The sequence below is a fragment of the Osmia lignaria genome, chromosome 16 (genome assembly GCF_051020975.1).
Source record: "Osmia lignaria lignaria isolate PbOS001 chromosome 16, iyOsmLign1, whole genome shotgun sequence".
NCBI classification, from domain to species: Eukaryota; Metazoa; Arthropoda; class Insecta; order Hymenoptera; family Megachilidae; genus Osmia; species Osmia lignaria.
Genome location: NC_135047.1, coordinates 2,410,738 through 2,424,686, shown reverse-complemented (window position 1 = coordinate 2,424,686; position 13,949 = coordinate 2,410,738). Strand labels below are relative to the sequence as shown.

At 29.4% G+C, this 13,949-nt stretch overlaps 4 protein-coding genes across 4 annotated transcripts; 2 read left to right on the top strand and 2 right to left on the bottom strand.

Moving 5' to 3' along the window:
• The first annotated feature begins 2 nt into the window (after positions 1-2).
• LOC117601195 (uncharacterized) lies at positions 3-6,281 on the top strand. The gene is made up of 11 exons (XM_034317650.2): positions 3-418; positions 557-770; positions 1,134-1,387; positions 1,598-2,145; positions 2,219-2,432; positions 2,515-2,705; positions 2,772-2,876; positions 2,951-5,386; positions 5,459-5,694; positions 5,771-6,023; positions 6,096-6,281. Exons 4-11 carry the CDS (start codon positions 1,609-1,611, stop codon positions 6,141-6,143), a joined length of 4,020 nt encoding a protein of 1,339 aa, XP_034173541.2. The 5' UTR covers positions 3-418; positions 557-770; positions 1,134-1,387; positions 1,598-1,608; the 3' UTR covers positions 6,144-6,281.
• A 162-nt stretch (positions 6,282-6,443) lies between these two features.
• On the bottom strand, positions 6,444-9,519 carry Pgm2a (phosphoglucomutase 2). Its single transcript, XM_034317655.2, has 10 exons — positions 9,182-9,519; positions 8,997-9,112; positions 8,680-8,930; positions 8,120-8,582; positions 7,830-8,017; positions 7,588-7,765; positions 7,292-7,515; positions 7,080-7,185; positions 6,779-7,005; positions 6,444-6,700 (listed from the first exon to the last, which is right to left on the bottom strand). The coding sequence occupies exons 2-10, from the start codon at positions 9,081-9,083 to the stop codon at positions 6,598-6,600; spliced, it is 1,827 nt and encodes a 608-aa protein (XP_034173546.2). The 5' UTR covers positions 9,084-9,112; positions 9,182-9,519; the 3' UTR covers positions 6,444-6,597.
• Positions 9,520-9,954: 435 nt separating this feature from the next.
• LOC117600830 (uncharacterized) lies at positions 9,955-11,019 on the top strand. Its single transcript, XM_034316755.2, has 2 exons — positions 9,955-10,251; positions 10,327-11,019. Exons 1-2 carry the CDS (start codon positions 10,249-10,251, stop codon positions 10,825-10,827), a joined length of 504 nt encoding a protein of 167 aa, XP_034172646.1. The 5' UTR covers positions 9,955-10,248; the 3' UTR covers positions 10,828-11,019.
• Positions 11,020-11,110: 91 nt separating this feature from the next.
• LOC117600829 (exosome complex component RRP43) lies at positions 11,111-12,881 on the bottom strand. The gene is made up of 7 exons (XM_034316754.2): positions 12,620-12,881; positions 12,316-12,352; positions 12,114-12,251; positions 11,708-12,002; positions 11,501-11,621; positions 11,319-11,422; positions 11,111-11,240 (listed from the first exon to the last, which is right to left on the bottom strand). Exons 1-7 carry the CDS (start codon positions 12,634-12,636, stop codon positions 11,116-11,118), a joined length of 837 nt encoding a protein of 278 aa, XP_034172645.2. The 5' UTR covers positions 12,637-12,881; the 3' UTR covers positions 11,111-11,115.
• Positions 12,882-13,949: the final 1,068 nt, after the last annotated feature.

Genomic DNA, 13,949 nt, shown 5'->3' with positions numbered 1-13,949 from the left:
CCCCCCCCCCCCCCCCCCCAACTACCCCCTGTGGCTGGGGGGCTTAGAATACAGCCTCGGTATCCCCTGCCTGTCGTAAGAGGCGACTAAAAGGGGGACGTAATAGAGCGAGCAAGGCAATATGATGTAAAAGTACCTGTAAGCGAATGAAATGATTGTAACGTCGATGATGAGATACAGAAGCAAAAGTATGGCGAATGTATGAGATGAGATTTAAAAAAGGCGCGCGGCGACGATAATTTTTCAGCAGGCAGAAAGGAGCCGTTCGCTCCTAGATAATGTCGCACTCAAGAGAGGGAAATTTATCAATCAATCATGTTTCCCCACCGTATATGTGACTATGGCGGCAGAAGATGACTATAGATGGGAATCACCGTGGTTAGGAATTTCTCTCGGCTGTCGAATTACGCAAAACAAGGTTATTCTCTCGCTGGTTTTTAAATTACAATATCATGGAATGAAATAATTCCTCAAAAATAAAGCCAAAAAAGAATTACCAATAATTATAAATATTCTTGATTCTAAATTATGTAACATTTATGTTTTATTGTGGCAGCACTGTTTGTTATAAGAATAGCGTGCATAATAAAAATATCGTATATTATTATACAAATTTTATAATATTAACATTACATATATATAATGTACGAGCCATTGGTTTTTAAAGAAAGAACAGTCCGTAGTCTTCGTGGAACACCTGCTGGTACAGTTACCATAATAGTAAACTTTTCAAAAATTCTGATCCCTTTTGGAATTTTACTTTATGCAGGGTAAATACGTCTATGGAATATTCAGAATAGTTTATTATTTATATATCAGAGTTTCATTACATATTTGAAATATTCTATTTAATAAATAAAATGGGTATTGTCTGATATGGGTTCCATGCCTAATATGCATGGGACTCATATCAGACAACACCCAATAAAATATATGATGTAGTAGTGTATATAATTATTGGTTATTAGTAAATTAATGTTATCATATAAAAGGTGTTGAAAGTTGTAAGATCAATAGTATGTAATGAAATAACCAATTTTATGGTTTTTTAATGTTTTTTTAAAAGAATTGTCTAAAAAGTTGACTGTAAGTATACAAAAATCTTGTTGATCTAAACATGTATTACATTGCAGCTACTGTCTTTCCAAGAAAAAGAAATTTATTGATGAGCTTAATGAAATTGATTTCGTTAAAACACAAAAACTTATTGCTGAAGAACGGATGGCAAAACAATCTTGGCTAAGTTCAAACCTTCAGCCTATTGCTTCAGAAGTTCTTCATAGACAACGTCAAAAGGAAGCAGAAAAAGAAAACTCTTAAGTATCATCTCCAACAATATCTGAAACAAATATTTCATTTATCATTTAAAGTAATTGTATACATAAAGGTATGATTATTAAAAATAATATAAATAATAAAACTTTTAGTTAAAAAAATGTAATAAATTTTCTTATTTTGTAGCATTTATTGTAATATTAAATAAAATAAATTTGTTGAGATGCTAAATGCATTGAACAAAGTTATTCATTGAAGAACATTATATGCAACATTATATATCTTTATTTAAAAAGATAAAAATTTAATACATATGCTTCAGGTAAAGATAAAATGGATAAAGAACCTTTAAATAATAAAAATTCATGTAATAAATTTGTTGAAACTGAAGATGATAGTATATTAGATTTTAAAAGTCCAGAATCAAAAGGTCATAAATCAAGATTAAATGAATTGTATGATCATAATGTAAGAAAAAAGATTACCATTGTAAAGTTTAAGGGCTCTGCGAAAAATCATAAAGACACAAAATTTAAACAACATTCAGAGAAAGAGAAAAAGGGAAATTTAAAACAGTCCCAGCCTTCGATAGAATCGTCATTTTTTAAATCTGAAAATAGTTCCGACAATAAAAGTGATACTACTAATGTGAAAGCAGCGCTTGTATGTCCATTATGTTTTAAAATATTTAAAGATCTTAACTCTCAAGCATTACATATGAAAATCTGTGCCTACAAAAATAATATTTCTACAAAAAAATTATTAGATGCTATAGAACTCCAAAAACGTCAGGAAAATGAAAGGAAATCATTAGGTTTACTTGCTGCACCTACAGTACAAGAAAAAAAGAAAGTAGTATCACGTAAAGTAGTATGTTTCTCCAATTAAATATTTTATTTTAATATCTTATAAATTTAAAATTAAGAATGATACTTTTATACAGAATGCACATGAAGATTCTGACCTTCAACTTGCATTAGCATTGTCAAAATCTCTTCAAGAAGTAGAGGAATTAAATGAAATTGAGGAAATTGAGGGATTCTCTAAGACCTCAGAGCAATTTATATCAGGAACAGTTGAACCAATTTATGAGGAGCCCTTAGAAAGATTTGGATTTGCAAGTAGTAAACCTCCATTGCTGGTAAAAAGTAAAAAAAGTATGATCATGTAAAAACGTTCATGTTCTTATTTTAGATCAAAATTGAATTAGTATTTTTAATATAATACGTTTTTCATTAGGGAGAATCAGTCAAACAACTCTTTTGCAAACAAGATCTCAAGAAGAGCGAAATCGTATCTTAACAGAAAAAATTTCAGAAATTTTAATGGAAGATGAACTAGTTACTCAAAATAAAAAAATCATATATAATCCAGAAATTGGGAAAGAAGTTACTTTAAAAAGCCAATTGCTTAAAAAGCTTTTATACAAGGTATGAATACTGTTTATTATTATTTACTATAAAACATTGACATTATTTTAATTTATTTATTTTAAGGAGAAGCAACTGTGGAATAAAGCAAGTTTATCATCAAATCAGGAGTGTTTTTATGTGTCAAATCTTTCTGAATATATCATTCCAGAAGAAAGCCAAGTAGAAATGGTAAGTAAGATGTCAAATACAATAAACATAATCTCTTAGAAAGTTTGTAAATTTTATTTAAACTGTATCTGCAGGAAAATAAAACTACTTTACAATTTGTAAATACATGCAACTTAGAGGATACAAACTTAAATCAATCTAAAATAAATGTTTCTAACAATAAAGAAATGTTTGATGAATCATCTCATAGAGAATTATGTCTTATAAATGAAAAATGTGAAAAATGTCAAAATAAACAATTCGTTAATACTTTAGTAATGAATTGGGGGAATGCATTAAACGATAGTTCTGCGAGTGATTTAATAATATTTGTTAATAGCAACAAACATATTTGGGCACATAAATTAGTTTTCTACGTACACTGTTCAAATATCCTACTTGATATTACACCTAATAATTCTTCATTGTTTCCTGAAATTAAAGAACAAATTAGCTGGGTAGATGTACCTTATAACATTGCTTTAGCATTTTTGGAATTTATTTACTGTGGAATTATTCAAAAGTATTTTAATGTTTTTGAAGAGTTGATAAGTTTCTCATCTTTGAGAAATTTAGCAAGAAAGTATAAAGTAAAACAATTGTTTGATTATTTAGAAATAAAAGAAACTGAAAGTAAACAAGTAAAAAATCAAATACACAATGAAAATAACATTGAATGTGAAAAACAAACTACTGGTGAAGAAAATAATTTAAACTTAAGTAATAGTAGTCTAGAAAATTTAATCTCCGATACAAATCAGGAATTTACATCACACGAATTAAAGGAGAATATACATCCAGAAAAATTATCTCAAAATGTTTATTTAAATAATGTAAATACTAGCAGGTATTGTAGTATGTCTCCTGATATGTTTGACGATATTAATGATACAATATCACGGAATAAAATAAAGCGTAGTGATGATATTATGGACATTGATGACCCAAAAAACAGTCAAGAATTTAATACGTTTAATTCCGTTGATGAAATAAGTGTCAGTAAGGCTGATTCTACCATCTGTTCTAAGAACATTGAAGAAACCATAAATTCAGTTTCCAATTCACCACATTGGAGTCAGTTAAAAAGAAAAACTCTTAAAAGTAATCTTAGTTTATTTATTGAACAATTTCGAAAAGAAAATGCAAACTCAGATGTTGATTCTGATTCTGAAACTTCAAATTTATTAATTAATCCTAAACCAGATAGAAATCCGTTTAATGTAAGAAATAATGACAGTACTATTCAGTGTACAGTATTTTGTGGAAACACTGTTTTTGAAGAAACAGGAAAAAAAAGACGAAATGTTTTGAACATATTTGACAATTATATAAGCCCGAAATTAAATACAATCATGATGCATAACAAAAGTAATGCTAGTATATGTTCTGATTTTGAATCCACACAATCCGTAGAATGCAATGTAGAAAATTGTACAGAGAAAAATGCAAAGAATAACTTAGTGATTAAAAATATTAATAGTGAAGAAATAGACACTCAAAGTGAAGTACATAACACAAGTATAGAAGCATCCTCCATATCAAAATTTAATGAAAGCCGAGATAGCATTCTTTTGGATGTTGATACGAATGAAGATGAAATGTCTATGTATTCAAAATATAAAGAAGAACATGGAAATAATAGCATACTAAAATATCGTGATTATATAAAAAAGTACGTATTAGAAAAAACAAATAATAGGGATAATGATACTGCTTTACTTTCAAACATAAATAGGAATTCTGAAATTAAAATAAATCCAGTAAAAGAATATGAAAGTCAAACTGAAAAAACACAACTGAATTCTAGTTTTGATGATGAAGATAGAAATGACTGTTCTGTCAATGTTACATCACCAATAAGTAGTAGAAAAAGTCAAAGAACTAGTAACTTAAGTAAACTAAGAAATAGTGAATCAGAAAATAATATAGATATGGAAGTAATAAGAAAAAATTTGCTGATATCGTCAAAACAGCCAAATACTAACAACAATCCTTTGATGTCTCCTATATCAATATCTTCTAGCCCAGGATTAGATTTTGATGTTTCAAATTTGTATAAATGTCAAGAAAATAAAGACATTTCAAATTCCGAGAAATCTACTAATAATGATAATTTTGAAAATGATATTCATTTGGTAAGTGTTCATGTTAATGATGATGATGATAATAGCATAAGCATTTCTTTACCTAATATTAAAGAAATAAATCAGTTAAATAAACGCGATTCTCTTCAAAGTTGCAATATAAATAAAGAAATTTCATCTGTTACAAGTAATGACAATATTGAACTGACTACATCTAATGAAAAATCTTCAATCAAAAAACAAAATAATAGAAAATTTCAGAGAAAGTCTGTTTCTGAAACAAATATAAATATTAATAAAAAAAGGGTTGTAAATAATAATAGTTCGAAGAAATCTCAATGTAAATGTCAAAGCCAAATTTTAAGAACAGTTAAGTCACCTGTAATTATTAGAGATAATGTTACTCCTCCTCCAGATTATGGCAACATGAAGACACCAGAATTGCATGTATGTTATTAATTTATATTATTGTATAACATAATACCTAGTTAAATTTATATTGGAAGAATTTCATTCTAGGCGCAATTAGACAAGTATGGATTAAAAATCCAAAAACGGGAAAGAGCGGTGAAATTATTAACATATATTTATAATGAGTTACATCCTATAATTAATTCAGTCTCGAATATAGAATCTGAATTTACAACTATAAGTAGTGAAGATGAAGAACCACCAGCGAAAAGAATGAGTTATGATAAAAATTATATTAATTGCATTAACGATAATGAATGCGAAGCACCACTATCACAGGACAGGTATGTTCTTTTTCCACGTTTGTGTCTGTAAATTATATCCTTGCAAATTTAAGTTATAAATCTCGCAATTTTGTAGTATTACAAATAACCATTCACCGATTACTATTATTGATGAAGAAAAACAATTTGATGAACTTGAATCTATGACTTCAGTCGATAATACAAAAAATATTAAAAACATACTTTTACAATTAATTAATACTGATAAAGAACTACATAATAAAATTTTGGCTTACGAACCATTGTGTATAGAATCTTTACATTCTTTATTGAAAGCAGAAGGTTTCAAATGTAAAGTAAATACTGTCATGGATTTCTTGGATGAGCAGGTAATATTTCTTTTTTAAAATAAAATATAATTTCTTAAATATTTTAATGTAATTTAATTATAATTCTTTCAGTGTATCACGTTTTATTTTAAAGAAACAAAACACATTAAAAAAAGCTGATTTCCATATGCATGTGAAAAGTGACGTTAATATATTGTTAAAATTAATAAATTTAGGAAAAAAGAAATACAATTGTGAAATTGATCAAGTTAAATATAACTTTTAACTATTACAAATGTTATAAACACTATTAATATATTGTGTATGATTTTTTATGATGAAATGAATAAAAAAATACTTCTGGACTCAGACCTTATTCATAACTAATGGACATCTTATAGAAAACTGTCTGACTGTGTTTGATGAAACAACATATTATTGATAACAAGTTTATTTCTTAAATATTTATTTCATTATACTCATGTTACATGGAAAAATAAAAAAGTGTAAAGGTGAATATCTATGTTCACATATTCTAACAGTTCCATTGTAATAAATTTAAAACAGTAACTTTTTGTTTATTGACTGCTATTATAATTCCAGATAGCCAAGAATATTTATTTAATAATATTATTTAACTTGTACGTGGTAAAAGACAATTTATTTCAGGTTGAAGAAATTCTGTTACAATAGCTGATACCATTTCATCAAGTGTATTCCTTAGTACTTCGATATCTCTAAAATTAATTACATAAAATAACTAATGTTTTATAGCCAAATTTACGTTATTTTTACTAAAAATATAAAATACTTACTTTTCTGTTGAACGCGTACATAATTCACTGTAGTACTTAATTTTAGGTTCAGTACCACTAGTTCTCAATGTTACTACTAAACCATTGTTAAATGTAAATGTTATCATTTGACTAGATTTTGAAACTGGTAAAACTGCCTTCTTTTCTGGTTGTGTATTATCATATCCAGTTGTTAGATCACGAACACCCGTTATGGTATATTTCCCCTTGAGAATATCTACTGGATACTTAAGAAAAGTTGAAGTTTAAATAGTAATGAAAATTCTTTATAAATACATATTGTTATATGCAAAGTTCTTACTGTATTTGATTTCCCAGAGTATGTTCGTAATCTTTCAAATATCTTTTTGATTACATCTGGTTCATAACAGATCCAATATGAATTCTTAGAAATATGGTATCCATATCTAAAATAAATGTATACATTTTTTTATTTGAGTATACACTTAAAAGGAACAAAAATATGGATTATCAGTTTATTTCTATTTAATATAGATAAATTGTAAGACATACTGAATGTATATTTCATTCAACTTATCATGGAGAGTAAATCCCATAGTCTCAAGATAAGTCGCTAATTCGGCTAAATGCATGCCAGCACTTATACCATCTTTATCAAGGACATTTGTACTACACATGAAACCAATGGCTTCCTCATATGCAAATAAAACCTCTTTACCTGCATTTTTCAATTCCACAGTCCTATTACCCATCCACTTAAAACCTGTTAAAGTTTCCTTTTAAACCAAAGAAAGTATATAATAGTAGAAATGATGAAAGTAACTAAACTTTGTTTTAAACATACATACCTCAAAATTAAATCCTTCTTGTTTAGCCATTGATACCAAAATTTTACTTGAGACTGTTGATGACAACATATAAACATTTGAAAAATCTGTATCAACATGTTGCACTTGATATTTATGCAACATCCACCAACCTAACAGTGCTCCCAATTCGTTTCCAGAGAAAATGTACCATTCACCACTGTAAAGAAAATATGAAAACATGTTACATTTAATATATGGAAATACAAATTTTAGATACACACTTTTTCATTTTTATAGCACAAGCTAATCTATCTGCATCAGGGTCATTTGCGAGAATAATAGAGGAGGAATTTTTATTAGCTATTTGTATACTTAGATCTAAAGCACTTTTCCCCTCTTCAGGATTTGGAAATTTGACAGTTGGAAATTCTGGATCTGGTAATTTTTGTTCTTCAACTACTATAAATGGCTGTAATAAATTAAGATAATTTGTAATTTTAACATAGAACATTGTTCAATTTTAAGTTATAATTAACTATACTATAAAAATACTACGAAATTATACTAATACCTTTAAATTTGCAGCATTAAAAGCTGCAGTCATATATTCATATCCAACACCATGCATGGGAGTATAAACAAATTTTAGTATTGTATTTCTATTTACTTCAGGATACAAAACACTTTGTTTCAGATCACTAAAGTAAGACTGCATAATATCATTCCATGGATCTATATATAAATCACTGGTGTAAACTTTCATAACATCCCAAGAGGATTCAGCTGGTTCAAGATTTTCAAGTATGTATTTTTGAATCTTCTTATCGTGTGGTGATATTATTTGTGCACCATTTTCCCAATAAACTTTGTAACCATTATCATCCTTAGGATTGTGAGAAGCTGTGATCATTATTCCAGCTGCACACTTATATTTTAATACACCATAAGGTATAAATGGAGTTGGCACAACTTTTGAAAATAGGTATACTTTCACATTCTTTGCCACAAAAATTGCAGCAGTTAGTTCTGCAAACCTGCAATGATGTTGTGGGAATTTTAATAGTATATAAATACATTTCCTGAACAAATTCTATAATTACTACATTACAGTTATTAAAAATTCTTATTAACCTTTTACTATAATAACGTCCATCATATCCTATTATGACACTCGTTTTAGTTGCATTAGTATCAAGTATATACTTTGATAAACCTTGACCAGTTTGAACTATAACTAAATCATTCATTTGACTATATCCTGGACCCATACGGCCTCTCAGTCCAGCAGTACCAAATTCAAGTCTTTTTAGAAATAATTTAGACAAAACTTCATTATTGCTATTTTGAATAAGTTCTTTAATTTCCTGTTCAGCATTTTGACCCTATAATACATCAAATATTAGCATTAATTTATAGATACGTTTCATATATAATTAAAAAATTAATACCTTATTCCACTGTAACCACTCATTGATTTTATCATCCAAGTCAGTATTACCAGTATTACCAGTATTAATAGACACTTTTCTATTCATGATGAAAATGTCTTTTTCAATTAATTAACCTAATAAAAAACAAATAATTATAAATAAAATATTTAATACATTAGTGAGATTAATTATATATTACATACCTAACAGCATATATTGAGTTCAGTATTGATGTTAATTTAATGTGTAATGTACCAAATGTAGTTTCAGATAAATAAACATATATAATAATATAATTTTTCTAATATAAACACGACATAATAATCAAATTGAATCAAACTAAGTATGTCACTGACTATAGATGCATGCAGAGAGCTCAGTCAGTATAATAATAGTGCCTATTTTACCAGTGACTCTTTTACCGCACCTCAAACTAACATCTGAAATGACACAATTTTCATTCTCTTTGATTCTATTTTTATTTTAAATCAGTCAAAAGCAGCACAAAACTGAACAATTATTATTGTAACAAGACCGAAAAATTATTAGAATAATTATTTAACAAACTTTAAAGTTGGCCACTGCGCCATCTATACAAAAGCGGCGGAAACTATTCAACAAATTACCGACTTATCGACTGAACTTCCGACAGTCGGTAATCGGCTCTTCGGCAGTCGGTAAGTTAACGAATAGTTTGCGCCGCTTTTGTATAGATGGCGCAATGGATGATGACTTGGGGTGTTAGGGACCCCGAAACACCGGTGATGCTCTATATACCGACATTATGGCATCGGGGTATCAAAGACCCCGATGCATCGATGGTGCAGAATCTGCGCACCGAGCTAATATCATCTTGGGGTATTAGGAACCCCGAAACTAAGATGTATGTATGTACATATATACGACCCATAGATGTATATGTTAGGAAATTTCTACTATGATTCTGATGCCCCTCTACAATCTGCTTCTGCCCTCGTGGTCATATACACTGGCTTGAACTTCAAGTTTAATGATTATGTTAAATAAACATAAACAACAAACTATCAGACAATGCCTTATAACAATTGACATCTTATTAAATTGTTTTTTAGCATGAAATAAAGTGTGTCACAACCACTTCAGTAATACTTAATCATTGCGAATTAATTTGATTATAAATGAAATATCATACTTGCTATATTACCATTGATATTTTTTTAAATTTATAATTAAACAAAAGATATAAAGTTTCAAAAATATAGTAGATATTATTTAATTAAACTTTTTAAATATGGTATGTATTATATTTAGTATTTATTAATACTTTGATTAGATTATATATATACTTAAATTAATAATCTTGTTTTAGGCCTCTACTTCTAAAAAACAATTGATTAAAAAGAAGGGTGTACCAAAAATGGAATTGACTGCTGAACAAAAAAATGATATAAAAGAAGCATTTGATTTATTTGATCCAGATGGTACTGGAAGAATTGCTACCAAAGAACTTAAAGTGGCCATTCGTGCCCTTGGATTTGAACCAAAGAAAGAAGAAGTAAAAAAATTAATAGCAGATGTTGATCCAGATGGACTTGGTACTTTGTCATTTGAAGAATTTTTGAACTTAATGTCCACAAAAATGCTAGAAAAGGATACAAAGGAAGAAGTTTTAAAAGCATTTCGTCTATTTGATGATGATAACACAGGAAAAATATCTTTTAAAAATTTAAAAAGAGTGGCTAGAGAATTAGGTGAAAATCTTACAGATGAAGAATTACAAGAAATGATTGATGAAGCAGATAAAGATGGTGATGGAGAAATTTCTCAAGAAGAGTTTTTGCGTATTATGAAAAAAACTAGTTTGTATTAATTTTCCATGACTTTTATCTCAGCAATGATTACTTTTAATCTTCATGTAATTCGTCCAGAGATCTTAAAAATCTCAATTATTTGCAATCAGAAGCTTTCCTGTTCTGATAATTATATTATAATTTTGTTTCACTGTAATTAATCTTGAAAGGTTTATACCATACAACTTAATGCAATAAAAAAGAAGCTATTTTTATACTTAATTTATTAAATAAAATATAACGTTAAATATTATAAAATATTTGTACATTATTTTATTATTGCTTATTTTATAATTTGGTACAATTTTTCATTTTTTCATTTCTTCTTCGGTTGATACTATAGCAATATTAATTAACGATCTTACCGACTCTGCTCTTTTTTTAGATTTTGTTAAACTTTTCAGAAACATATCTTGGGAGATTGGAATTCCTCCTAAATGAAAATATGATGCATTAATTAAAATTTCGTTAAAATTTATAAACATGTTAGTTTAACTAACATTTTACATACCAGGTTTATGTATACAACAGATTTTTTCCTTATTCAATACAACTGTTAATCTTCCCAAAGATAAACTTTCTTCTTCATCAGTAGGATCAGCAATTAGTAACTGACTAAAGTTGTAATTTATTTATAATACTGTTCTATTTGTTATCTTAATATTTAATCATAAATGAAATAATATGGCTTACTTATCAAATATTGCAAAAGTAACAGAAACTGGTAATGCTTTTATTGGAAGTTTTATTTTTTTCACAGAACTTATAGAAATATTTCCAGTTTCAATATTGTAATTCACTTCTGGTAAAGTTACTATACATAAAAATATTACATACATTAGCTGAATAGTATATTAATATTTTTAAATATTGTTTAAAATATAATTATATGAAACTTACATGTATTAAGTGCAGCAGTCAAAGCTCCTACACAAGCATCAATTGCTGAACCATCATAATTAATACATAGAAGATCACAATATAAAACCCATGCTAGTTTACCTTTACAAATACAAAGATCTTTCAAGTCAATAGCTGCTGAATTTATTAATATATTATTTATCAAATTTGAAATAATTTGGGCTTGATCACTTGGTGGTCCTGGTCGAAATTTTGGAGAACATAATGGATGAAGTTCCACATTTGGTACAATATATCCATACTCAGGAGATTCTGTTCTAGGAGTAGCTAATTCCTGAAGTAAAAAGAACTATTATTATATTATTTTCATTCATATTTATTTTTGTGCCTATTATTAACTAAGTATGTGAAATATAAACAAAAATTTTAAATAATAAATACTTACAGCTTTAATACCACATACAACTGTTGTACTACCAATTTTGAATATAGCTGAACTATCAGCATGCGTTATTGATGAAATGTTAACACTAATTGAACGAAAACTTAAAAACTGTCTACCATCTGGTCGAACATTTTGTGCCTAGAAACTTTTAGTAACTTTACAAATTGTAATATGTAATATTTACAAATATATATATACTTACCAAGTGGTCCTGCAAATACTTTACAGGATGAATAGTCCTATAATTATATTTGTAGTTAAATATAAATAATAAATTAAAGACTTGGTCATTGAAATGCTTTACAATTATATTTATAAATATAAAATATCATCTAATGTTAAATATCATATTAAAATGATTACTGAAAAGGTTATGTTGAAGTACAGAAAGCAGGTATGGTATTAACTTTCAACTTTATATTTTATAGTAATATGAAATACACGCATTACTATATTAATAAAAGGATTTATCATGTAGTTTATACGTTACAGTAAAAAATACTGACTTATATTGAGAATCCATAATTTAAATGTCTCCTATATCTACAAATACAAATTATGTATGTATGTACACCCGCGACCACGCTCGGCATCCACTACGGAAAAAGCCTGCCATAAAAATATATCTTATTCAAGTAACCTTAGCTCACCGCGCGGTGGTGTAGCGGAGATACGACATTTCATGGCGGCTTTTTAAAAATAAAAGCTTGTTAAACAATTATTTTATTAATTTCTCGGTTTCGTGCTGATTTTGACAGATTTCTAAAAACAATAGAATCAAAGGGAACCAGAATTCTGGACAAAGTTTTCTCGCTAAAGCGAGTCGGTCCGTTAATTACCAGTAAAATGAATAAAAAGTTCAATTCCAAAGTCGGTTGTCAAAATAATTAATTATGCTTAGTTGTTTTCAATATCAAAAGCAAATGGTGTCGGGAATGGGGACTCCAGACGCCTTTGCACGCGGTCCGAAAAGAAGCCGGTACCGGGTGCGACCCCCGGTGTTGGCCACATGCTAGGCACCCGAGATAGGCACCAGTGTGCCAGGCGTGGAGTGCACCGCAGTACTATACATAAGGTCTCGCTGCTCTCCTCGAATGCCAAACGGTCGCCGTGGGGTTTTAGTCAGTAGGAATCTGACACTCCATCACTGCCCTCCCCCAAGGGACGGTGAGGCGTCTTATGCAAGATTTCCCCACGTTAAAAAATAAAAAAAAAAAATTTTTTTCAGCAACCGATTCGAGTACAGGTAAGTAAACATTGTTGTAAAACATGTAATCCAGATTCCTCGCTTGGCAGCATTGTTGCGTAGCCAAGTGCGGTACGTTATTAACCGTTCGACCTAGAGAGAGGTGAAACCTCAGTCTTGTAGCAACCGCCGAGGGGTGCGGATCTACCTCTCAAACATACTCCGTTAATTTTATTGTATTTATCATCTTAAAGTGTTGATTTTATTACTACCTTACCTTTCCCTATTTCATACATCACAGCATCCCTTGCATCACGAATTCTTTCACATTCCAGCATCCTTCACATCTCTGCATCTCTTACATGATTTTTTTTTTTTTTTTTTTTTAACGTGGTGGAAATCTTCAGAAAGACACCTCCAGCCCCTTCTGGGGAGGGGCCGGAGGTAGTGTGGGATTTTTACCCACTAAAACCACCACGGTGGCCTGCACTAGGTCTATAGAAAGGGCCCCGGGTCCCCTGACGAACACAACGGGACCCCCCCGACCCTATTTCGAGAGAGGGTCTGGCCTTTAACCCTCCCCCATGTACCAAGCTCCGCCGACATCGGGGGCCACACCCGATGCCGGCATTCCTCGGGCCGCGTGCAGT

Bases quoted from the DNA above. Each gene is read 5' to 3' on its own strand.
- LOC117601195 (XM_034317650.2), top strand. From the start codon at position 1,609: ATGGATAAAGAACCTTTAAATAATAAAAATTCATGTAATAAATTTGTT. The intron at 2,706-2,771 runs GTATGAATACTG...ATTTATTTTAAG, and splicing joins TTAAAAAGCTTTTATACAAG to GAGAAGCAACTGTGGAATAA. The intron at 5,695-5,770 runs GTATGTTCTTTT...GCAATTTTGTAG, and splicing joins GCACCACTATCACAGGACAG to TATTACAAATAACCATTCAC.
- Pgm2a (XM_034317655.2), bottom strand. From the start codon at position 9,083: ATGAATAGAAAAGTGTCTATTAATACTGGTAATACTGGTAATACTGAC. The intron at 7,766-7,829 runs GTGTGTATCTAA...TTTTCTTTACAG, and splicing joins TGTGCTATAAAAATGAAAAA to TGGTGAATGGTACATTTTCT. The intron at 6,701-6,778 runs GTAAGTATTTTA...AATTAATTTTAG, and splicing joins TGTACGCGTTCAACAGAAAA to AGATATCGAAGTACTAAGGA.
- LOC117600829 (XM_034316754.2), bottom strand. The intron at 11,622-11,707 runs GTAAGTTTCATA...TTTTATGTATAG, and splicing joins GACTGCTGCACTTAATACAT to TAACTTTACCAGAAGTGAAT. The intron at 11,241-11,318 runs GTATGTAAAATG...ATTTTCATTTAG, and splicing joins CTGTTGTATACATAAACCTG to GAGGAATTCCAATCTCCCAA.